General features: G+C 40.0%; 1 protein-coding gene across 1 annotated transcript; it reads right to left on the minus strand.

Moving 5' to 3' along the window:
• Positions 1–24,741: 24,741 nt before the first annotated feature.
• On the minus strand, positions 24,742–26,178 carry LOC106394273. Its single transcript, XM_022712506.1, has 2 exons — positions 25,237–26,178; positions 24,742–25,140 (listed from the first exon to the last, which is right to left on the minus strand). Exons 1-2 carry the CDS (start codon positions 26,176–26,178, stop codon positions 24,742–24,744), a joined length of 1,341 nt encoding a protein of 446 aa, XP_022568227.1.
• Positions 26,179–26,797: the final 619 nt, after the last annotated feature.

The following is a 26,797-nucleotide window of genomic DNA, read 5'->3' on the forward strand; positions in this document are numbered from 1 at the left end:
CACTAGGAAATCGAGTAGATGGAGGGAAGCTATATGGGAAAAAGCTAAAATTTAATATGTAAAATAACAAAAATCATATTTTACTACATAATACTATTTTACTCTGTTAAATGATTCGATACAGATACATTAGTTATTTATTTAGCTTTACTAAGAACAGTTTACTCTTTTCTTATCATCTTGAACTAGGTGATGTCCGGCATCTTTTGCAGGATGAATTGATTAAAAGAGATTATAAATTTTAGTTAGTAGATATTTTTTTTTTACATCAAACAGGTGATCTATTACATGTTATATAACACAATGCCCAAACGTTTGATATACAAATCTATGAAAAGCTAACAATTTGGCTTTCCGAAGAACTGGGCTATCTAGGTTAAACAAAAATAATTAAATTAGAAGTAATAATCTTCTTAATAAACGAATGTTATAGTTTTGCACAATTTTAAACTGATTTGCCAAGTTCTTAAAAATTATGGTTGAAAAAAAGTAATCTGAAAAATAATGGGCTATTATTGCGTATGGACCTCTTGTAATTTAAAGTTTTATAAAAAAAAATTATTCATGATAAAGCTTTTGGCGAACAAACGGAGTTTTACAAACTCAGTGAGTCTTTTTTGTTTTTCATAAGTCATGACTATTTTGCTTTACCAATTAGGTAATTTAACTCAAGGGTGTAAAACTATAATGTTTTCTTGGGTTATTAATATTTTTTGGATGTTTGATTAAAAAATAAGAAATAACAAAGGTAATACCGAACATAAAACATCGTTTTAGAAAAAAAAAGTTGATTGGTTTTAGTTCATATATATTAAACCAAACTAATTCTAAATTTTAAAATTAAACTAGTTCATATATATTAAACCATCAACACAATTAATTAAATCATAAAAATCTCTAATTGTTCGCTTCCAAAAAAAAAGAAGGAACGAAATAAACTTTTAGGGTTTCTAAATTGAATCGATCGGGAAAGAAATTTACGCGGCAGAGAGAAGCAGAAAAGAAAAGTATAGCCAATGACAAGAGTGATTATCAGACTTTTATAGAGTTGTCTCGTGATCTCGGAAAACGAAATTTTAGTAGTCTTAAAAAAGGAAAGTTCGATAAATTAAGTAGGATACGAAGCTTCCAGAAGGGTAAAAAAATAATTTAACATATTGAAAAAAGTCTTGGTAAAATTTGAAGCTTCAAAGCTAAATTATAATATTTTAAATAATAAAACTATTTAACCTCAAATTATATTGTATTCAATTTTATAACTTATATATTAAAATAACCTTTTGTGATAGTATGCAGATAAAAAAATAAAAAATCAAAAAATGAAAATCAAAAGTTGTTTTATTTAGAAAAAAATTGCCAAAACACCACAGAAAAACAACTACGTCGTCCCTTTGCTATAAATATCTTTTTGGTCTGGTTTAGACTTAGATATCCTAATCAACTTTAAAAATTCATATCAATTATTTTAAGAGTCAGAAAAATATGAAAAATATACAAAATGTACATAAACAAGAGACAATCATATGAAAAATATTTTGGTTGACTAAATATTAGTAAAACACAATTTTATATTTTGATCTACGGATCGCAGAAAACATGATCTACCTTCTACGAGCTCGTAGATTGTAGATTCGGTTAACTACATGGATATCTGCAGCTTGTAGAACGTAAAATCGACTAATGGTTATAATTCTACCTTCGTAGAATAAATCGGCTGCCATTTTCCTTATTTCTGAACTACGGTAGATTTCATTAACTATTATTTTCCAATATATCTACCAAGACAAAATCACAAAATCTGTCCGTGTACCAATACTCTACAAAAGTATGATTACTTTATCTACAAAACTACTCTATCCTACCGCAGCCGGGTTACACAATTTACCATGTTTTCTATATTCTACGGACAACATAATGTATGTTCTGCCAAATTCGAAATGTATATTTTCCTAAATCTCTCCAAAATCTGTTACGAGAATATATTCTAAATCTCTAATTTCCTAAATTTTTGTGTTTCCTAAGTTAATCCTGTTTTCTTGATTCGCCAAGGAAGAACCCTAATCCCCTTTTCTCTATTGTTTGGTTTCTTTTGTTTCGACAAATGACAACAATTCACGTGTTTTAGGGGTGTGTGGATCCGGGTCTCGGGTCAGATATTTAAAATTTTCGGACGGGTCCAAGCGGGTATAAACCGCAAATGGGGTTACTCTAAAAACACTAAATCGAGTTGTTAAATACTATACTCTAAAACCCTTAATCAACTCTAACTCTAACATGTATAAGAACACAAAAATCCAAGACACTAATTTATATTTCGAAATCATTAAACTATATAACTTAATAAACATTAAACTATAATTTCCAAAACACTAAAATTGACTTGTTAAATACAAAATCTAACTTGTTAAACACAAGATTCTTATTCACTCTTTATTTGATTTAGTGTATAGGGTTTGAACCCTATTTGATTTAGGGTATAGGGTTTGGACCCTATGTGATTTAAGGTTGAGTAGAAACACTAAACTCTTATTCACTATTATTCATTATAATTTCTGAAACAAAAAACAGACTTGTGAAACGACTTATACACCATTTATCCTAACTTGATTTAAACACATACTTTAGAATCTGATAAAATTAGAATAACGCAAATATCAATAACAATAGTGAATCTATTCAAAGACATCAATCATTAATTCAAACGAGTTCTACAACTTTCTTTAGGGCACGCTTTGGAGCTTTAAATGTGGACAATTTCGAGTGGACTTCTTCACCCATGCAAGGATTGTTACTCGGCAACTGTTGTTGTTAAAGAAAATTGATTAACTTGTGTTTCGGTTCCCTCTTTGAATAGGCGGAGAAAATTGATTCATCTTCATACATGTAAACAATGAAACAAATACAATCACAATAGTCAATATTCATGCTAGTTTAAATCATAAAACAAAGAAATTAAAGTATTCTTCGTCCAAAGACAGACATCATAGTCAAAACAAATCAAATGAAATCACCTAAGACAATTATACAAAAATGAAATCACATACTTTACAAGCTTTTTAGATGAAGTCTTGCAGTACCTCATCAACTGATCCATCATCATACCTGTAAACAATTAAACAAATACAATCACCACAGTCAGTACTCATAAAACGAAAGCATCATAATACAAGTTTATTCTAAATCAATAAGAAGAGACATTACAAAGACATTAGAAGTGTAAACTAAATTATTTTTTTTGTCTCAGACAATCAAATATGAGTTCACTCAACATCAATAACCCAATGCAATTTTATTACAAGAGCAGTAACCCGAGATATGTCGACATCTTTTTTAGAGTAACCGAAATCTATCACAAAGAAAGGTTTATGAACTGTATAAGAGTGAGACTTCAGTTTGATGATAAAGATCATAAAGTATGTAACTTTGATAACATAAGCGATGACAAAAATCAAAAAGTATGAAACTTTGATAGCATATAAGCCTAAATCATTGACACAAACTAAGATTGAAAGCTATCGCACTCAAACTATGATAAAAGCACTCAAATCAAAGAGATAAAAGACATGCAAAACAAACCACAAGTAATTTTACAAACCTGAAAAGCTCGATTCTTAGGCTTAAAATAAGAGCTGAGAGTGTATATTGTAGACTCAGCGAGGCACAAATTGATTTTCCATCGAGATCTTGAGAAGGAGATCGCGAAGTGAGCAAGAGGTGTAGGAGACTTCGATTACGGAAAGGAAGACTAGCAGAGTCCTAGGGAGAAGAAGAAACTCCGGTGATGGCGAAGTGAAGCACCGTCGAGATCAATCGCCGTGACTTGGCTCTGTTTTTCTCTCGTCAAGAGAAGGAGAAAATTTGATTTAGGGTTCGTGGGAGACCCGATTTGGGACTAAATGAGTATTGCTATTTTTCCAAAAACAAATTAACTTATTAAACTTAATCTTTTCATTTGTTTAATAACTGAATTAATAACTTTTTTTAATAACTTAATTAATAAAAACGAAACTGGGTTAATAATAGGGGTTTAATTGGGTTATCACAAAAAATTATGGTATAGGAACGACTTATAGTTGGATTTATAGTTTAGAGACAATGTAGTTGTATTTTTGTTCCATATTTACTAATTTCCCTTTTATTTATCATAAATAGTAAAAGTACAACATATTAGAGTTAAAGAACTTTAGTTATATTCACTTTCTTGCAATAAAAGTAAGTTGAAGCTGGACTCCTGTCGATATATTTTTTAAGTTTATGTGGGAACCGAAATTCATACCGTCGAGTTTTGTTAATCGGAGGAAAGCCAAGTTAACCTAGCCTTCCCTGAAGGTCCCGGTTATCTGCTGGGCCATGCACAACACAATCAATATGAAAGATTCGAAAGTAATAAATCGTAAAAGAGCGAAAAGAGAACAAAGAGGTCTTATTTCCGAATTCGCGTTTGAGCGTGAACAACATGTAAGATCCTAGGCCACGAGAGCTATCGGTATGTTCGCTAGTCTAGCCACCTAAGTTCTAACCTAGTCGAGTCGCAGCTCGGTAGTAAAAACGGAAAAATGCCTAAATTGCTCTAAGTATTAAGTTTGCTCTTGGAATGCTCTCCTTTCTGCTCTTCGTCCTAGGTCCTCATTATATACTCCTCCTTAGGTCGGTTTACCTCTTCTCGGGCCGGATTTGTCGTGAAGCGGGCTTTTCCATATTTCCTTCTTCTTTGTGATTATCTTCGGAAATTTGACATTTATCTCTTCCCGCGGATGCGATAAACCGTCATACCAGTTTTTGGGTTCAAGTCTTTTGGGACCAAAGATGGGCCGTTATCCGCAATTCGGACCCTCTTTGGGCCGTATCGAGGCTTTAGCGTTTTTATGATTTTACTCGCGAAGTAGCCGTTGGTATAGGCATGGTTCTTCCAATGGAACCCTGTTTCTTCGCATAGCCGAGTCAGTTGGTGTTAAGTTAACTGTAACCTGCTCTACTACGAAGAATAGGAAACTGTTCCAGAGACATAACGTTCTCAACTTCCCGAATACTTTCGACGATGTTTTTTTAGACGGAACATTGGTGTCGTATCCACGGACCCGAAGACTGGGTTACGGAAACTTCGGACGAAGATGCATGGTTATGGGATGGGACCGGGTTCAGAATGGTCCACGGAGAATTGGCCGCGGTCGCCGGGCGAGCCGATCTGCGTCACGATCGAGCGAGCTGGCCCGTGTCACGGCCGAGCTCGCCGGCTACTCGACTGGCAACGCGGCCGTGCTCGCCGGCGACTCGACCGGCAACACGGCCGTGCTCGCCGGGCGAGCTGGCCCGTGTCACGGCCGAGCTCGCCGGGCGAGCTGGCCCGTGTCACGGCCGAGCTCGCCGGGCGATCCGTTTCGGCTGTTCGTTTTCTCGGCTTTTGAAGTTTTGACCGAGATTCGGTTTTTCTAAGGATTTTCGGACATCGATTCCGTCGTGACCGATTTTGACCCCAACAGTTAGTCCCCCAGCTAGCTAGGATCCGTGGACCTAGGTGTTAGGTCCTAGCTTGCGGTATGGTCTGTTCTAGGTGAAATTTAGACGTAATCGTTTGTCGAAAGATCGAAGGTGAATAGTAAAAAAAAATTGTATAAGTAAGGGAAGTAAGTTTTTCAAATTCTTTACTCACTTCTTCCCTTAAGAAAAGATTTCTCCAAGATAGGAATTTTTTCTCCAAGATCTCTCTTTGCTCAAAGAAAATGTCTTCAAGAATAGGATCTTCAAAGAGGAATTCTTCCTCACACTCATCTTCGGGTGACTCTTCTGCCAATGAGGTGATCGCCCCGAAAGAAGAGTTCGAAGTTGAGGAAGAAGCAAAGGATGCGTACTACAAAGTTCTTTGCGGCTCGCCTCCGCCTTCGCAAGACATTCCGATTCCTAAGAGGCCCGTGAGGTCGCCAAACGCACCCCTTGCACCGAGCATGGTCTCTTCTGACTACCTCACGACTCTCAAGGACTTTTACCAGATCCCAAGTGGAGTCGTATTTCGGATCCCGAATGGCAACGAGAGTGTGAAGAACCCTCCGGAAGGTTTCTTTACTTGCTACGAGGCCTTCCTGGTGTATTGCCGTATGTGGTTTCCGATCCCTGGTATCATCGTCCGCGCGCTTCGCCACTTTGGGCTTTTGATCAGCCAGCTAAGCGTTCCGGCCTTGCAGCATTGGCTTGGCGTGTTGATCTTGAGTTACGAGCTAGGAATGGACCTTAACCCTGGCGACTTCGAGGGATTTTGATTTACGAGAGGAACGGGGATCGATGGCTCATACCGCATGGCGCCAAAGAAGGGTATGGCTATAATTCAGGGGCACACTTCACATCCTAAGGCATGGTTCGAGCGCTTTTTCTTTGTCCGGATAGATGGGGAGTCTGTCGAGGAGAGCTACGTCCACCTATTCCGTCGGGAGTGGAACTTCACCCATGGTAATACGAATAGCTATATTTTTCGTTTTGATACCTCAAAAAAAAATATGAAGACGATTTTTTTATTATCTTGCAGTGAACATGATCCTTCCGCCGACTCCTGCCGATCTTTTTGCCAAGCTAGATCTTCTCCGCAGCAGGCTGTTCTTCTGGAATTCCTTTACCATCGAACGGATTCGAAGCGCGGTGGAGCTCCATCGATCTCGAGCCGTCTCTCAGCCTCTGGACGTTCCGTATGGCGTAGAACCGGTCATTGATGTCTTGCCTGCTCAGAGGCAAAGAATCAGGTCTCGGAAAGGCAAGGGAGTTGCCTCCGAGAACGTCTTGGGAAACCTTCCGCTGCAAGAATGGAACCCTGGTTTCTCCCCAGGGGGAAGGAGTGGAACCAGCGAGGTTCCCCTTCCCAGCGACTTTTTTGCCGACATTCCTCCCGGTTTTACTACTCATAAGTCGCTGTACGAAGAGTCGAGGAGGAAAGTAGTCGCCGAAGGCTCCAGCTTAATCAACGAGGTTTATCCTTTGACCTTTGATCTAAATTATATATATATTTTTTGTTTCCCTTTCCGATCTTAAGTTCGTGCAGGGGATGAGGGTGTTCAATGCGGCGCTCGACGGAAATTTCCGGGAGTCGCGTATCTCTCACTTCAAAGCCGAGGAGGCTGAAAGGGAACTCTTTCGGTTTCGGAAGGAGGTTGAAGAACAGAGCCGGAGACAGGCTGAGCTCCATTCTCGGGCCCTTGTCCGTGCGGAGAGGAGAGGAAAGAGAGCGATTGTCGCCGAAATGAAGCGGAGGGCTGCTTTGTTTGCCAGCGAATTCGAGAGCTTTAAGGATGCTCAAAAATTCGTGGGCGATTTTCACGAGTGCCATGGCTCGGTTGCTACCCTCTACGAGTCACAGAAAGAGGACTTCTCTTTTCCTGCCGAGGTCGCCGAGATGTCGGGTCTTATGAACGGGTGTGCCCTTGCCGAATCCTTGGTTCCTCCGATCGAAGGAAGGGTCCGACAGCTTTGGGACTCCATCGAGGTCTCGGAGGACACGGCGGAAGCGGGAACCGGTGTCGGTGATGAAGGTGCCGGAGTTGCGGACGGAGAGGTGGATCAGCCCGTGAGCTCGTTCGGGATCTCCATGTCCGAGTTCCTCGACTTCGAGCTTTGAGGATTGTTGGGATTACTTCCCTTAGTTTTATTTCGAGGTTTGATGTATCTAGGCCGAGTGTGGCCATATTTGATTTATGTGTGTTATGGCCTTGCGAGGCTATGTGAACTATGTGTTTGAGACCGGCCGTTTGGTGGCTTTGGGTCCTAGCCGTTTTTTGCGGCTTCTATATATATGATGAATGATTGACATTCTGTGTGTTTTAGTTTATACTTCTGCCAAGTGTGAGGGAAAGATACGGGTAGTCACTTCGTATCTTAACTTTTAGTTTATCGTCTTGTTCGTTTGCTCTTACTGAACGAGGGCGTTCGGAAACGTTTAGGAGTTTCGCGAAGTTTCGTGAGCGTATTAGATATAGACGATGGGACATGTTTTTAAGATCCCGTATCATGTCTTGAGATGTTAGTGGACCAGTAGGACTGGGTTTAGGTCAAGACCTAGGTTTACTTTCGGCTCTAAGGCTGTGCGACGACTGATTGGCTCTCGTTTTGCCTGTGGGCAATTTCCACCTGGTTCTTTCCGATTTAAAGTCTGCGACTTGGCGCCGGCTTATTTGACTTGTTTGGAACGAACCGAGCACTCTCCAGAGACCGTCTGGAGTGCTGACCAAAATTTCGGATTTCTTGTATAGCGCGCTATGGTATCCTCGTCGGATGTAAGAGAACCTTTACTTTTACGAAAGGTTAGACTACGAGTTCTTTTTTGAGAAAATTTTTGGGTTTGTCCGTCGGGGCCAATCGACGGGCAATTTTTAGAGTCGCGGATGGACCGTGTGTTTGGATAATGTCTTTCGAAAACATTTACGACGTCTTGCTTTTTTCGAAAGGTATATCCTGTGTCGTGAGAAAGTTACGATCTTTGTTTTTAGAGAAGATGTATTTGGTCTTGCTTGACCATTGATACGCAGTGATTGTTGTTTAAGTTAGTTCCCATCCAAGGACTGCTTGAAAGGTATGCGTGTCTGGAGACCCTTGTCTTGGGTGTTTCTCAGGTTAATCTCCGATTGTTGTGGCTTATTGCAAGTGAATCGGGAGACCGTAATAAAATGAGTTTTATTGGAAAAGTTTTGAAAATATCGAGTACATGTGTGGATATTCCGAACTTTGTTGGAGTATACGAGTATACATACCAACTCCCCCCCCCCCCCCTTTTTGGAGAGGGGGATAGCTGAACTTGTCAATAGGACAAGCTGCCTACGTACCTCTTTCGAGGATCAAGCCATCTCGTAGTTCTGCTTTGTTGTTGTGGGCATTCCTACTCGTTGGATAGGGTCGTTTCTGCTACTTCGGCCGTTGAGTCTTTAGTCAAATCGGTGGCCGTTTCGTGAGTTGAGTTTTCTGCTGGTAGGGCGATGGACTCCGGGATCGCGTCGCTGTCCGGAGTCGTTGCCTGGGCGACTGATTCCGAATCGCTCTTCGTGGAACCTTCGGGAGTACTCTGAGTTTTCTTGACTCGCTTCGGGCTAACCGCAGGGGTGTTCCGAGTTTGTCGTAGCTTATGCTCGGCCAAAAAGCAGAGCCTAGATTGTTTCTTGCATCCCCAGATTACTGCTGTTCCGTTTGGTGTTGGGAACTTGATGCTAAGGTGGTAAGTCGACAGTACCGCCTTCATTGCGTTGATCCATGGGGTTCCCATGATAACATTATAGATGGCTGGGTTATCGACTACAGCGAAGTCAATGATTTTTGTGTCTTCCTTTGCCATGACCGGAAGTTTGATCGATCCGAGGGTCATTGATGTTGTGCCCGAAAAACTGGTCAGTGGTTTTGGTTCCGGGATGATTTCCCCGAGTTCAATTTTCATTCTCTGGAGAGTGTCGCGGAAATGACGTTGACCGTGCTGCCTGTGTCGATGAGGATTCTTCCCACTTCGAGGTCTCGAATCACCAAGTCGATGACCAGCGGGTCGCAGTGAGGTTTATCGAGTCCGACGGTTTCCTACTCCTCGAAAACAATCGTATCGTTTGGAGAGTTGTCGGTCAGGGACCGAGTCGTCCAGTTTGAACTTGTTTCCGCCTTTCTTCCGTAGGCCTTGATGGACGAAACAGAGTCGCGGTAGAATTGCGATTCTCCAATGATCATGTTTATCCTCCGGCGGGTACTATTGTCTCCAACGTCATCATGCCTTCTTCCGCGTTTTTCGCCAGACTGATTTGCGTGTGCGTCCCTCTCGGGAGACTATTTATCAGTCCTGGGAGGGCGGTCGGAATCCAGGATTAGGTCTTTTATGCTAGTGACCTTCGAGAGGTCGCCAGCGAGGAGTTTTGCGGCTAGCCTTGCGCCGAGAACTTTGCAGTTCGTAGTGGAATGACCTTTGGTCTGGTGGAACTCGCAGTAGGAGTTATCCTTATACTGGTTCCTGGACCAGGTGTTCCGAAGGTCTTCCCTTGTTCAGAATTGATAGTGTAGTTGTGCTCGCCCTGGATGTCTTCTCCCTCGTGGTGGACATACTTGTCGTTTCGAAAGCTTTTCTTTTTCGTGGGCGGGTTGTACTTCTGGGAGAGGATTTTCATCTCCTCTTCCATTACGATGAAGTCCGTTGCCTTATGAAGAGCATCCTGAATCGTACTCGGTTTTTCGAGGGATAGCCATTGCTGGAATTTTGACCGGTACCAGAGAGTTTTCTTCAGAGCATCGATCGCCACTTTGTCGCTGATCCCGGTGACTCTTGCCATTACTAGCTTGAATCTGTTCATGAACTCGCGAAGTGGCTCGTTTTCTTTTTGAGACAGGCGCCAGAGATCGACGTCCGAGGTTTCTCTGTCCATGAACATGGAATACTGCTTGAGAAACTCTGAAGCAAGTTGGCGGAAACTTCCGATGGAATTTCTTTTTAGGCGAGAAAACCATTCGAGCACGGCTCCTTTGAGGTTTTTGACGAAGAGGAGGCAGTAGCCAGCATCTCGTTCGCGTTCCTTGAGTTTGCACCTCCCCATCGCGATTTGGAAAGACTGCAGGTGCGCTTTCGGGTCGGTGGTGCCATCGTAGATGGGAATTTTGATCTTCCCCGGGTCCGAGACGTTGGTCTCAGTACTCCGGGCAGTGAACGGGGTTTTGCGTGCTTCCTCGAGAAGTCTGTCGATCTCGGGGGCAGCGCTTGTCGCGTGGTGGATTTTTGATTTCACCGCTTTCACCTCCGCTGCGGTTTTCGCGATGTACTCGCGGAGATCGTGGATCTCATCAGGATTTCTGGCAGCCTTGCGAGCTTGTCTGTGTTGGCCGCGGTGGATCCTGGCCTGCTTCTCGGCCAGCTCCTTCTGTTCTACCCAATAGAGGTTTTATTCTTCCTCGGTCATGGGTTTTGTGAAGGACACGTCCTGCCGAGCGGACTGGCTTCGGTTTCTTCTTGGGTGGATGTCAGCACCGTCGTCCGAGTGCTCGGACTGGTCGCTTATATCCAGGTCGATGCACTCAATTTCTTCTCCTTCGTTGCTCCCGGTAGGAGGTGGAAGGTTCTCCGCAGTTGGCTGTGCACCTGGCTGGAGCGTTTCATCAGGGTTTTGGCCTGAGGAAGCCATGTCCGCGTGTGCAGTTCGATTGCCCAGAGTTTCGAAATCAAGTCTTCTGCCGCTGCGGGCTCTTGTGGTTCCGCGCGGGGCTTTGTTCCTAGCCTTCGTTGTTAAGGTTTCCACCTGTTTTGCGAGAGAGGCCACAAGTTTTCCTTGTTTGTCCGTCTTTTTCTGAGCGGAGGCGAACAATTCCTTCATCTGGTCTAGTATCGCGGCGTCGGCAGTGACCGTTGATACGTTTCCAGCTGAAGTTTTATCAGCGTTGGCATTGACGGGAGTCCCGTCGTTCGTTTGCGGTCTTTGTCAGCGTTGGTCGTCATATCGGACTGAGCGTGTGTGGTTACGAGAGAGATAGATCCGTACCCCCCTCCTTCTAGCGCCAAACTGTGGGAACCAAAATTCACACCGTCGAGTTTTGTTAATCGGAGGAAAGCCAAGTTAACCTAGCCTTCCCTGAAGGTCCCGGTTATCTGCTGGGCCACGACCAACACAATCAATATGAAAGATTCGAAAGTAATAAATCGTAAAAGAGCGAAAAGAGAACAAAGAGATCTTATTTCCGAATTCGCGTTTGAGCGTGAACAGCAGGTAAGATCCTAGGCCACGAGAGCTGTCGGTATGTTCGCTAGTCTAGCCACCAAAGTTCTAACCTAGTCGAGTCGCAGCTCGGTAGTAAAAACGGAAAAATGCCTAAATTGCTCTAAGTATTAAGTTTGCTTTTAGAATGCTCTCCTTTCTGCTCTTCGTCCTAGGTCCTCCTTATATACTCCTCCTTAGGTCGGTTCACCTCTTCTCGGGCCGGATTTGTCGTGAAGCGGGCTTTTCCATATTTTCTTCTTCTTTGTGATTATCTTCGGAAATTTGACATTTATCTCTTCCCGCGGATGCGATAAACCGTCATACCAGTTTTTTGGTTCAAGTCTTTTGGGACCAAAGATGGACCGTTGTCCGCAATTCGGACCCTCTTTGGGCCGTATCGAGGCTTTAGCGTTTTTATGATTTTATTCGCGAAGTAGCCGTTGGTATAGGCATGGTTCTTCCAACGGAACCCTGTTTCTTCGCATAGCCGAGGCAGTTGGTGTTAAGTTAACCGTAACCTGCTCTACTACGAAGAATGGGAAACTGTTCGAGAGACATAACCTTCCCAACTTCCCGAATACTTTCGACGATGTTTTTTTAGACGGAACATAGGTGTCGTATCCACGGACCCGAAGACTGAGTTACGGAAACTTCGGACGAAGATGCATGGTTACGGGATGGGACCAGGTTCGGAATGGTCCACGGAGAATTGGCCGCGGTCGCCGGGCGAGCCGATCTGCGGCACGATCGAGCGAGCCGACCAGCAACACGGCCGTGCTCGCCGGGCGAGCAGGCCCGTGTCACGGCCGAGCTCGCCGGCGAGTCGACTGGCAATGCGGCCATGCTCGCAGGGCAAGCTGGCCCGTGTCACGGCTGAGCTCGCCGGCGACTCAACCGGCAACGCGGCCGTGCTCGCCGAGCGAGCTGGCCCGTGTCACGGCCGAGCTTGCCGGCGACTCGACCTGCAACACAGCCGTGCTCGCCGGGCGAGCTGGCCCGTGTCGCGGCCGAGCTCGCCGGGTGATCCGTTTCGGCTTTTCCTTTTCTCAGCTTTTGAAGTTTTGACCGAGATTCGGTTTTTCTAAGGACTTTCGGACATCGATTCCGTCGTGGCCGATTTTGACCCAACAGTTTATAAGAATTTTATGTATATTTTGAGGTGTGCAAACCTTTTTTGAGCTGATCTAACAATTCAACATCAGCAAGCATTTGTTCATTTGTTGTAACTTGTTCACTTAGCTTGATGTCAGCATGTATCCACTACATAGTACATATGAGCACTTCTATTATGTAATGAGTTAAACAACTCTGAGATGGTTCTAGATCATACCATTTATGCTAAAACACTTTCAGATGCCATTGATGAAACTTTTATGCCGAGGAGATCTATAGCCATTTCTGCAAGAACATGGTACTTCATCTTGTGAACCTTCCACCAAGAAATAATATCGAACTCAATACCAAGCATGATCTATGGATTTTCAACAGGCTCTTTCAAGAAAATTTCTAGTTCATCTCTTATATCTTCTCCCTTCTCATCAACCAGTTTCTTGTACACACAATCCATCTTCTCATAACCAAAATCTTCACTGACCAGCTCCATTCTATTCACGCCTTGTTCATGAGACTCTTAAGTAGGCAGAGATGATGCTTGATTCGACTGAGATAATTGTCCAGCAGCCCTCTGAAATGATTGTTGTACTCCCTCAACATGCACTTGAGAAGATCACCCACATATTCTTGTATTTCTTTCGACTTTAAGCTATATTTTCATAGAGTTTCTCAAAGAACAACTTTGAAAAATGCATCTTCTTCCTAGGATAAAAAAAAGCCGACAATATCAACATCATGTTGATATTATTAATGCCATCCTAGTACTTCAGAAACTTCTGCAGCATATTTGACACCTTCAACTCAGGATCAAAACTATTAGCTAATGTAGTGAGATTTCTCTCAATTCTCATTATCTCACTACAACATTTGTACGAGTTGACCTTTGTTGAGGCATAGACAACCAATATGCAGTTGTAAAAGATTATCAGAAATCTCTTCACCTTCTTTACGACACTCCAGTCTCTAGAAGCAGGTGTCCACACCTCTTAACTCCATTATCCATTTCCATAAACTAGTCATTGTACAACCTATATTCTTCTTCCATCTTATTAAAATGTCACTCCGAACTGAAGGACTCTAGAAAACATAAGGAAGGTTGAATTCCACTTAGTCTTCATATCCATAGGCAAGCTACCGCCTACCGCGACTCATTCTCCCAGTAGTGACTCTAAGATCAAATGCATCCAGCCTACTTGTAGAAGAAGACACATACTGAACAACATTCCTAATCACTAACACATTATCCCTCACTTCAGTCAAACCCTTCTTAGCAAGCAATTTGATAATATAAGCACATAACCTCATGTGCAAGAAGTTACCATCTAAAACTAAAGCATTAGGGGCAACCTCACTAAATTTCCTATGGAAGCTCCTAATGGTAGAAGTATTGTAAGTATCATTATCCACTATAATGCAAAATATTTTCTCAATTCCCCATCCAGCTAAACACTCTAAGAGGACAGTTAATATGGCCTAACCTTTATGGTCCATCACGTACTTGAAGCCAGTGATTAGCATCTTCAGTTGCCATGAAAGCATCAATGAAATGGGCAGTTATTACCATATAACTAGCACATATTAACCATGAAAACAAGAAAACATGTTAGTGTAAGTGTTTGAACTCTACTAACAAGTAAATAAATAGACCACATTACCTGTAACTTGAGAAATCTAAATATTAGTTGTAAGTAATATTGTGTGTTCGGTTGTGCGAAGCGAGTTTTTCAAAGCTGCCTTCTTCCTCGAGAACATCTTACCAATGTCTTGAGTGGCATTCCTTCTCGAGTGACACTTGTAAAGGTTAACCTTGCAAGTGAAAAGAGGAAAAAATAAAAATTACATTGAAGAAGCTTAAAAATTATCATAAAAGGTTACACAATATTCCTTTTCTGCATAAGTTTTTCTAAGTCATGCTTTCAATAAATTAAAGAGGCAATTCTGCTAACACAATCAGCTCATTACACGCTTCTCTGAAACCGCCTATGGGACCTTTGATGACATCATATTGCCTTTCGCATTAATCTAAGTTTGATTCTTCCATTGACTAGTTAACTATGATTGGTACTCTTTGCAGATGGTCAGATGCTTCTGGAGGTTTGATGTTCTTGATTTGCTAGCACATGAGAAGATCTCCTGACAATAGTGACAAATTCACTTTTCATGATTGTCTTTGGTTCTGGTGTAATGCTTCCACGCACCAGACCTTGGCACAACAAGTTTCTTTACCTTCTTCGACTAAGAAGATACTCCAAATGTTGCATTTTCATCATTGGTCTTCCTTCGCTTTTGAGTACTTTGGTACTCTTGTTCTTTGTAAGTTATTTCAACATCAATTGTGTCTTCATCAGCCTGTCAGATTTTCGATGACGAGGAATCCATCTACTAGATAAGAAGAAAAGACTTAACAATTACTAACCTCAAATCACAATCAATCATCCAAACAAAGTCAGACCTTGAATCTACACACATAAAGAAAAACAATGTCTTACAACTCAGTCAGACCTTGAACCTACACACATAAAGAAAAACAATGTCTTACAACTCAGTCATACCATGAATATCATATACCTTACACGCATGAAACATCAAACAAAGTTGGCTTAATACATAAAGCATCAAACACGCATGAAGACAATATAAGATTGTAATACGGTTTGCTAAATAACACGCATAAAGCAACATCAAATAAGATACAATCTACACAATACAAGCATCCTATCTAATGCATAAAGCCTCAAACATGATACATCTACACAAGATAAATATTCTATCTATACAATACAATCATCCAAACTAAAATGAAGAGGCATGCATCAAGACTACTCAGAATAGACAAGCATCGAACTACTTAAAATAGACAAGCATCGAGACTACTCAAAAGTTTAAACCCAAAAGTAAAAAAATGAAAAGACAAGCATCGTGGCTCAGAATAAGTATGAGTATTTGATTACTTGAGCTCTGTTCTAGAGGAGACTAGCTCAAAGATAAATTTATAGGATCTTAAGACTAGAATTTCGGTTTCAAATCAAAGAAGAGATTCGGTGAGATGCGAGAATATATGAGGGTAGACGAAATTTCAGAGTAAGAAAACCAATTCGATGAGAATATTAAAGGAGATTAAAGCTTTAGGAAAGGTTTGGGGTTTTCTAAAGGATCCGAACCTGACCTGCTTGTTTTATCAGATCGTTTTCAGTTTGGATCATTTGTCTAGGCCTACCAAAAAAACATGATTTTACTTTAAGAGCTCAATTGACTTTATTAGAAGAAGTTTCAGGAGAAAATATGCAAAACTATACTAATGTAAATGTAATATGAAACAAATGAGAACAAAATGAAGCTCCCCATGTTAAATAAATCACAAAAGTGTTAACTTGAAGAAAGAAATGGAGCCAAAGGAGGAGTTGAGTTGAGTTTGGGTCTTGTGCAAGAACAGGACAAGTCTTCCAGAGATTGTCTGATAGGCTTCAGGAGTGTTATATAAGGGCTTCAGAGGAGTCTAAGATACTATGAAGCTGGTGCAAAGATAGGGTTAAGTCCAGAAGGGACTTAGACACCATTTGGAGATAGTTGGGTGATGGTGCGAAAATAGGGCGAGGTATGGACAGGTGGTCCGTACCATCGACCGTACTTGTTCCGGATCAACCCGAAGTGAAGAAGTGCAAAGATAGGGCGCCGGTTCAGCAAGAAGAGAGGCGACCTGAGCTGTAGCAGCTTGTGGACGTTTGTGGATAAGGCCATGCTGTCATGAGCTGAAGTGAGCTGTAAAGTTAAAGGAGCATGGACCATGTATCTGGTCTGATACATGGGAAGGTTCATAGGAGCCTATAAGCAGTCAATCAGAAGTCAGCCCTTGCCTTGGCCAAATTTGTATTAACCAATCAGACACCATCATCTATCATCCAATCACAAGACATCACACAGATTGCAAACTCACCCTCCATCCTAGCCATCCATTCATCTCAAGTTATTTCTATCCATTAGATTAAGGGATTATGTAATTGCAAAGTGTAAAGCCTATATAAAGGCTATGTAGTGGCGATTTGTAACCCTAAGGGAGTAAGGGGGAGTTCCCCTCTCCACTTCATGAGTGATAAACTTGTTCTTGAGTCTGAACCCTGATCTCTAATTTCTTATTCTCCTAATCTCTCAGTCTCTTAATCTCTGTTCCTAAGTCTCTTATTCTCTCATAAACACTCTCATCAATCTCTCTTTCTAAATCACCTTGAGCAAGCTCTCATCCTTCTCCATTGGAGTTTATACACACACACATACAATCGGAGGAGAACTCTACAAATCTCATAAAAAGTACCCTAAGCTACTTTATTGTGTTTGATATCCTATATTTGATCAAATATTATGTAAAACTATTTTTTTTGGGTTGGAATAAATTTACATTCTAAAACTATTTTAAATGTAAGATAAATTAAAATGGTGAAAATAATTATTGTATACAATACGTGCAAAAAGATGTTTAATATTAGTAAAAGAGAAATACCCTAAGATAGCACTAAAAAATGTTTTGTCACAAATATAGACTATAAGAATCAAAATGACCAAAATGTTTCATTAAAGAGGTAAATATACATTTATACCCTCAGGGTTAACTAATCAAAACCTTAGGGTTTAGAGTTAAGTGATGGAGATTTGGGATTGAGGTTTAAAATTTTATAAAATAAAAAATAAATTTTAAAATTTTGAAAATAAAAAATTTTAAAATAGTTTAAAGAAGTATTTTCGAATTACAAAAAAAATTTGAAAAAAATAAAAAAAATTTCGAAAAAACAAAATTCAAAAAAAAAATATTTTATGAAAAAATTCGAATTTGAAAAAATATAATCTAAAACTATAATTTTTTTTTTTATTTTTTTATTTTTTATATATCTAGGGTATTAGAGTCCTTTTACCTATTAAATGAAATTTTTTTTGTCATTTTCCTCCTTGTGATCTATTTTTGTTATTAAAATTTGAAAATTGGTCTATTTAAGAGAATTGCCCTTAATAATACTAGTATATCTTTATATATAAAGTTGGGTTTGTTTCCCTCATATGCTGTCCACGTAGGCGGACATGTCACTAATTCGAATCTTGAGAACCCGACACGTGTCCGCATCCAAAATGTGGCGTTTCATTAACTTGGAATTGGAGATCGTGTGGGCTTTTGGTGTAACTCATAAACATGCGGAAATATTGTTGTGTGAGCTTTAGATCAAATTAAAAATAATATTTTTAACAGTATACATTTATATTTTAGTAAACAAATAATGTCGTGTTCTTCATCTTATGAATACGACATAAAACAGCTCTTATAATATTGTTGATATTCAATCTGATCATACTGGTATGAAAAATTAATGTAAATCAAGAGAACCGAGTACGATGATTTTAAATTGATTTACATGTGTCAAAATACAATAAAATATTTTTATTTATTTTAATGTGTAAAATAGCCCGTAAAAACCAAAAAACTAGATGAACCAATAGGTTTATAGTATATTAGTGAACTTACATATAAAATGTATAATATTATATAGTGAATGTAAAATTGAATTTACTAATTTGATATATATAGACTGAGCATTTAACATATGAATAATGTTTTAGCAAAAAACAACATAAGAATAATTATTTTCTTTACCCATTTACATCAATTTATTTTTTAAAGTCTATGATTTTACGATAAATAGTGCTATTATAATTATTTGTTTTACCCATTTACATCAATGTATTTTTTAAGCTCCATGATTTCATGATAAATAGTGCTTCTAACTTTTTTTTTTCATACAACAACGCAAACAAATTATTATATATTAATCCTACTTAACTATTTGAATAAACGGACACTCTGATATTTGAAAATTTTGAACGATTCCCTTTGTATTGTAACGGTTTTATTTCAAAGTATTAATACACCAATGCAAAAATATATTTTGCAAGATAATTACACGCATCTGCAGCATAAACTCTTTATTACATACGAGCATGAATGCTATAAAAAACGTCCAAGCAATATTATCATTTAATTAAATATATTGTTAATTCATAACGCAAGTTTCCACAGTATTAATAAATTCTAAATTAATAGTAAAACCTATCTAATAAATTCTAAACTTATTTAATAATGATAGACCTTCAATTTGAAGAGTGACAGAGAAGTTGAAGTATAACTTTCATTAGGAGAAAACTATCACATTTTAATTAAAACATACACAAACCAAACTACTTACACTAACAAAAGACTGTTTTGGCTTAGATAATATAAGCTTTTTCTTAATATATTTCTCTGGCATGATCATTGCATAGTTATATGCGGACATCATTAATCTTATTTTATTAGATGTTTTTCGTAGAATAATAACAATTACTGTAATTTTAATTCAGTCCAAAATGTTTATTAAAAATAGCAAACATGATCTCCGAATTCTATTTATTTATTTTTGTTTATAATATCGTTTTCAATCTATAATATTTTTCAAAAATGTTTCATAAAATTAATGTAAATTCAAATAGTTTTTTTTTCTAACTTCCCGTCTGACCCTAGTATATATATATATATATTATATTCAGCTGGGAAAATAATAAAAGGATGTAAATAATTTAATGAAAAACACAATTCTAAACGGTGGCGCTTGGATAGAAGCAATTCCCTCAGAGCCAGAGTCATCACCTCTGGTGCCCCCAAATGTGATAATCCAATCTCTATTAGACACTCTAATAAACAGAAAAATAAATAATTTTTCTTTAATTCGGAAAATACGGAAATGACATAAAACCCTGGGAATAGTTGAAGTATTTATAAGTTGTACCAGGGTATAACCCATCCGCCCCGACCCGACTCGTTTGTATGGGCAAATCAATTGAACCAAATCGTCTAACCGCGTAACCATACTAACCAAACGAACCAATCCCTCAAAACCGAATCGTCCAACTCGTTTTAGCAAACCCGACTCATTTGGAGATCTAATTTGTGTCAATTTAAAACTCATCACTCTCATCTTTTTCTTTCTTTCCTCACGAGCGAAAGAAGAACCCTAGTTTCCAAAATCGAGCTTGATTCGGTGAGAATCGGAGATAGAATCCGGTGAAATCTTCCGATTGCGATGGTGGTCGAAACGCGACGGGGTAAGAGGAAGGAGGATCGAACGGAGGAAGAGGGTCCGAGAGTGAAGTTTGCAAAGACGGGCTCCGGAGAAAATGTGGAGAAGACGACGACGGAGGAGAGTGATGAATCGACGACAAAGACGACGGATGAATCGACGGCAAAGACGACGGATGTCTCGATGGAGATGACTCAGACGACGGATGTCTCGACAGAGAAGACGAGAAAGGACTCGTCTGAGAATACGGCGGAGATGACGGAGCCGTTTAATGTGGTTGCAAAAGCTGCTCCGACGACACTGAACAAAGGTCCTGGAGATGAAGAGAATGAGGAAACCGCTTCTGGAGATGAAGAGAATGAGGAAACCGCTTCTGGAGATGAAGTGAATGAGGGTTCTGAAGAAGAACAAGAAAAAACCAGATGGAGAGAAGGAGAGTTCAAACCAGGACCATGAAGATTCTGAAGAAGAACCTCCAGATGGAGAGTACGAAGTGAATGCACGTTCGGAAGAAGAACAAGCAAATGGAGAAGGAGAAGAGGAAGAGGAAGCAAACGAGAATGGGAATCCACCTGAACCTCAGGTAACAAATTAACAATGAGTTTGAATTGAAGTCGTAACATATGATTCGGGAGAGGTAGTAAATCGAGTGGGTTAATGTTAGTAATACTAGGAGAACTATTGGAAAAACTGTCAGTTTTGGTATTACTTTGGTATGCGTTAGTATAGCTTGAGTATAACTTGGATATAACTTGGATATAACTTGCAGGATTTGGATGGAAATGAGGCACCCGAGGCAATCAAACCAACCATTATGTTCTTCAAGCCATCTGAGTACAAAAAAAAAAAAAAGCTAGGGACGAGGTGCATGATAGCTAGTGCGATTAAGACGCTAAGCAATCTGAAACCGAAGCTGTCTAACGCGGAGTGGAACTGGTTCACGGAGCATCCTCAATTCAGACACATTTTCCACATGAAAAGCGAGAACAACCACGGGGTTCAGGGTATATGGATATTGTTGCTGCGTACTGCCGGTTGCGAGAGGCGGAGAGAAGTGTGGTTAATTGTGAATGGCGTTGCCATCCGTTATGGGCTGAGGGAACACGGTTTGATATCTGGGCTATTCTGCCACAACTATCCTCTCGGCTACAAAAAGCTTGGTGGGACGAAGTTCGTTGATCGACATTTCAAGGAAGGAGAACTTAGAAGGTTGGAGGATGTTAAGAAGAAGCTCGTGAACATGGGACCCCACAAAGACAGACTGAAGATGGCGGTTCTATTCTTCTCAGCTTCTGTTGTTTGCGCGCAAACGAAGGTTGGACACAAGGCTAATCATGTGTTGGAGGTGTTCCAGAGAGCAGTGGATGATCTTGACTTGTGTAAGTCCTTTCCATGGGGGAGATTCTCTTATGATTACATGCTGAAGGAGATCTCTCACACAATGAAGCATTTTGGAGGGTACATTATGGTCGCTTCCGGGTTTTTGTGTTCCACTAGAGGTATGTAAAATCCCATTAATGACTTGATTGCTATTGTTATTTACTGATGGGATTTTAGAAATGTTGTGTTTAACAGCTTCTTGCATTCGAGGCAATTCCTAAGCTAGGATTGGCGTTCAGAGAACCTGTTGAAGAAGCTGATGTCAACTGCCCGAGGATGTGCAAGTCCTCATTTAAACGAAATGGAATGACAGGGGTGTCACTTTCGGCGATAAACAAGGAATTGTCTAACACAACCGTAAGTTTACCTGTGAACTAAAGTAGAACAAGAGTAATACTGTGGTAGAACTAGAGTAATATTGTGGTAGGTTTAAAGTAAAACTATGGTAGAACTATGGTAGAACTAAGGTAGGACTAGATATGGAACTATGGTTGAACTAAGGTAGGACTAGGAACGGAACAATGGTCTCACTAAGGTAGGCGTGTGTTGCTAAGATTCAAAATTAACTGTGTTTGTGACAGGATATCGACAGCATCATCCCCACCAGAACTCCACAAGAAGAAAGGCTTTTGTATGACATTTTGGAAGATGAAGACGATGTTGATGAATCTGATATAGCTGTGGACAGTTGGGAGAAGTGTCTGGATGCAGGCTATAAGGTCTTTTTTCAAGAAATTCACGACGAGGATGTAGTTGCGCGCCAAAAACAGGCAGAAGCGAGTGAAGCTGCAGGAGGGGATGGAATAGAAGCAGGTGAGCAGTCGATTCAACTGGGAGATGTTATGAAGTTGGTGAAAAGAACGTTGAAACTGATGAGGACAGTTGACAAGAAGGTTGACCAATTGGATGATAGATTGGCCCCGCTTGAGGAGTTTGTCAAGGAGGCACAAGCTAAAGCAGCAGAAGAAGAAGCGCCAGCACAAGAGAAAGCAAAGAAACATAAACGCAGGAAGAAGTGAAGTAGAGATGCCTCACTTGCTTGGTGTGTGAGAACTTTGTTTTATGTTTTTTATGAAGTAGACAAACGATGCTTTTGATGTTTAGAACTTTTAACTATGTTATGAAATCTTTGTTGTGGATTCTTTTACTTTTATTGTGTAGGTCGAGTGAGAGTCTAGGAGAGTACCAATTGATAAAGTCTAGGAAATTAGTTTAGGAGAGTACCAATATAATGTGTAGGAAATTAGTTTTTTAGATTAATGGTTGATGATGAAAGTTTAAACATAGAGTACCAATTGATAAACATAAGAGTGCTTAGCATAACATAAGTTTGAACACATAAACTTACACAAGTCTTAACAAGAGTCCTCTCTCTTAACAAACAAAGACTTGTGTTAACCGAAATAAGAAAAATAGATAGGTAGGGAAGACAAATTTTTTAGCACATGAACTCAGAACGTGCGAGGTCGAGAATCTCATGGACGGGAGGTCGAGGTAATGAGCCTCTTAAGCTTAGCAATCTCTTCAACCAACTCTTTCACCTCCCCCCTTAGGCGCTCCACTTCTTGCTGAACACCAAAAGCCCATGGCTAACGAATGTGCAACCCATCGTCCTGCACAGTTTCAACCAGGGTGGAAGTCAGTTTCACCATAACGCAGTTTCAGCCATAGGATAACACAGTTTCACCCATAGATATCCAGAGTATAACAAAGTTTCACCCAAGTATAAACTCAGTTTATCTCAGTTTCCCTTAGTTGGAGAAAAATTACCTCATAATTCTTGCAGGTGAAGTACCTACTCCCAGGCAAGGTATCGAAATCTGATTTGTACTTCGGAGTTGGAGAAACATTCGTCATTATTTCACCACCACATGGGCAACGGGTGGAATTCCATATTGGGCATCGGCAACGAACCCTAACATGTCGTAGTGTTTCTTCAGCCTCTTCATCTCCTTCATCTCTTCATATGGATGAGTCATATTCAGTAAAAGGGAAAGAGTAAAACAGTGAATCTTCAGAGAATATAGAAAGAGAGTGGATAAAGAGAGAGTGTATGAATGGTGAGAGAGAGTGTATGAATGGTGAGAGAGAGTTGAAATAGAGAGTGGTGGGGAAGTGAAAAAGTGTCTGGGAAAAGATAGGAAAAGACGAGACTCAGATAAAAGAGCAGAGGAAATCTACTTTTTGACCAAAATAATTAGAAATTTTGGCTTTTTTCGTTTAGGCGCGAAATTTTTTTTATTCTCCCTCCGAAATATTTGCTCTTAGTTATACTGAAGTTTCTGGTTTTACCAATTTTCTTCATAGTTCCATTTTTCGTGATTTCAACATTTTTTAGTTTTACGTATAATTTTAATTTCTAAAGAAAGTTTTACTTGTCATTTTTCTGTATTACCATGTAAGCATAAATGATTAGTGCAATAACATATTTTAAATCATGAAAACTATAGAATACTTCTTTATAAGCTGATCTTATTAACAAAGTGCTCTTTGAAAGACTATATACCATGATATATTTTTCATGAAACAATGAGTTTTTTTATTATGAGGTTTGTAAATATTTGTTATCTTCACTAATGTATTTTGAGAAGCAGTATCTGCTATATAATTTTTGGTGACCGTGTTTCTGTATTAACACTTATGTAGTTGGGATTTTTCGGATTATGCTGATTTCTATCATAGTTACACCTTGTTATACTAGTTTTCCGCGGTTTTCCAATATATCACTTAAACATAACTGCCAAAACGCTTAAACAGAGGTTGCAAAACAAACACTTAAACTTAGATAATACATGGTTAGATCACTTAAACATAGAATTCTTCAAACTTTCAAACTTTCAGTCTATGCCACAAAAGATATACTTAGTTTTACCAATGTTTTCAAAAGCAACATACCAAAAGCCAAAACAACACAACAACAATAAAATCCAAACAAGAAGATCTAGTTTGATTCACTGCGATTACTACTACGCATTCCAAACAACAGCCAACTGAAACCGAAATTTTGCCTTGGCCGCCTTATGTTTTATGTCCTTTTACGTCGTTCACCAACAGATGGATTCCTCTTATTCTTTTTTCTTCCCTTCCTCTTAAGGCGATCCGGCGATCCGGAGGTATGATCTGAAGCTCTTTGATGTGATCTGGTACATTCCAATCGCACCTGTCCGGCACAGAATAAATGGTCTTGTAATAAGCCAATTCCCAAAGTTCCGTCCAGTAATATTTCGAGCCCAACTCATGATACTCTATCTTGACATCACGTCGACGACCAGGAGCAGCTTCAACCTCAAGGAAATATAAGTAAGCAGCAAGTCCGTGCAGACAAGGATACTTTTCATAATCATACACCTTGTAGCTACAGCTCTTCTCTATCAAGTTCACAACATAATTCTTCCTATTTTCAGTGTCGGTTACCTCGTACTCAAGCTCATAACTATTAAGCTCACGCACTGGTGTTTTCTCAGCTGTGCTCATAGGTTATGCAAGTGAATCTCGACAAGAGGAACCAGTTTGGTATCAATCGACCCAACCACAGAGTCCTTCCGATGTTCATTGAACCAGTCTGAAAACTTTTTGATGATTGTATCCAACAATGGTATTAAAGCATACCTCCTGGCGTCCCTAAAGACGTTGTTCATTGACTCCACACTGTTGCTAGTGTCCAAGTTGTATCTCACACCTGGGAAATAAACCCGAGCCCATGTACGTTTATCCATATGCTCCTCCAAATACTTGTACGCTGGAGGAAATCTCACCTTAAAAGATGCGTAAGCAGACTCGAACTCAGCCACCGTGTAACACCTAGCCAACTCCATAAATCTCCATGCGACTACCGCTTTGGTTGTGTTACAAGCATGCCCTATCACATTCTAAGACAAATTCCATATACAATGGCCATGGTGAGATTGTGGAAACACATTAGCTACAGACGCGATTAGGCTCTGGTTTCTATCACTCATAAATACTAATTCAGAAGAGTCTGGTATAGCAGTTTTGAGCATCTCGAAAAACCATGTCCAACTAGCATTATTCTCACCGTCGAGTACACCAAACGCAAGCGGATAATGGTGACGATTAGGATCTTGAGCTTTAGCAAATACTAGTACACCACCATATCCATTCTTCAGAAATGTGGCATCGACAACTATCACCTTCCTCATGGCTGCAAAACCTTCAATACAAGCTCCCAGAGCTACGAAAAGGTACTTGAACTTATTTGCCTCATCCAACTTCACCCCTGTTTTTGTTCCCGGATTGACATGCTCTAACATATACAAGTAGCTATATAGCATCTTGTAGCTCTCTTCCGAACCACCACGCAACTCAGAAATAGCTAGATTTTTCCCTCTCAAGGCTGTGGAGTAGGATGTTGTTACACCAAGTTTTAATTTTATAAGATCCATGATATCTTTCGGAACATGAGTACTTAGTTTTCCAGGATATTCCTCATTCAGAAAAGTTGCAACTAATTCTGCTGAGCCTTTCCTCTTGATGTTGCTGCTTTTACTTTGATTAGACCGAGAGCATGTATGCACACCCGTGTACCTCCTAACTGAAAAAATTTCAGTCTCTGAAATCTTTGCAGCTCGTAAACTCCACTTACAGGTTGCTTCACAACATTTTAACACCAATCGTCTCCGGTCCGACTTTTTGATAACATAACGAAAGCATTCATCAAATGCAGTTCTATCGACCACCTCTTGAAGTGCTTTCTTACTTGGAAACTCCTGAAGCTTATACACACCCAAACCGTCTTCCCAAGCCTCTATAACCTGACTACCTTTTTCTATAGGTGGCTGCTCAACATAGTTATCTGCAGCCATACCCGTCTCACATGCGGTGTTCGTCTCTGCTGCGGTGTCTGTCTCTGCTGCAATGTCTGTCTCCGCTGCGGTGTCCGTATCCATAAAATCATTCTCTGCATCTATCAGATCCTTCTGTTGATTTGCTTGACCATTTTATACATACAGAGTTATGGCCTTCGGTCCGATTTCATCATAAACATCATCATTTCCCTGCAACACTTCGTAGTTCATACCAAACGAACTTATGCCCACTCTCGACACCTTCTCTAACTGATCTGATCTACTCGTCTCCTCCACTAACAAAAGAGATCTACAGTTGTCTTTATCAACGGTTGTTAGGAAACCAAACAGATCATCATCATCACGAATAATTTGATGTTCTTCCGATCCATACACCATCGGCATGCACTTCAATGCCAGTTTTACCTTACTTTCATCCAACGCAACCTTTTTATACAACTTTTCTTCTAGCATTACCAAACTTATAGCCTCCACTGTTGTCTTCAAGGTTACACAAGAGATCTCCCCTTTGGATTTGAAATAGACGCTCACATATTTCATCATTGTATCCTGCAAGAACAAAATAAAAAAGTTTTAGTTATACCCGTAGTTCTTAGTTCTACCGACTTGTCAACAATTTTACCAAGTTTTACCAAGTTTTACCTACTCTACAACAATTATCAGTTCTACTTGTTATACCTAGTTATACAAAGTAATGCTT

This window comes from Brassica napus, chromosome C6 (assembly GCF_020379485.1).
Source record: "Brassica napus cultivar Da-Ae chromosome C6, Da-Ae, whole genome shotgun sequence".
Taxonomy (NCBI): domain Eukaryota; kingdom Viridiplantae; phylum Streptophyta; class Magnoliopsida; order Brassicales; family Brassicaceae; genus Brassica; species Brassica napus.

Bases quoted from the DNA above. Each gene is read 5' to 3' on its own strand.
- LOC106394273 (XM_022712506.1), bottom strand. From the start codon at position 26,178: ATGGATACGGACACCGCAGCGGAGACAGACATTGCAGCAGAGACAGAC. The intron at 25,141-25,236 runs GTATTTATGAGT...AATTTGTCTTAG, and splicing joins TACCAGACTCTTCTGAATTA to AATGTGATAGGGCATGCTTG.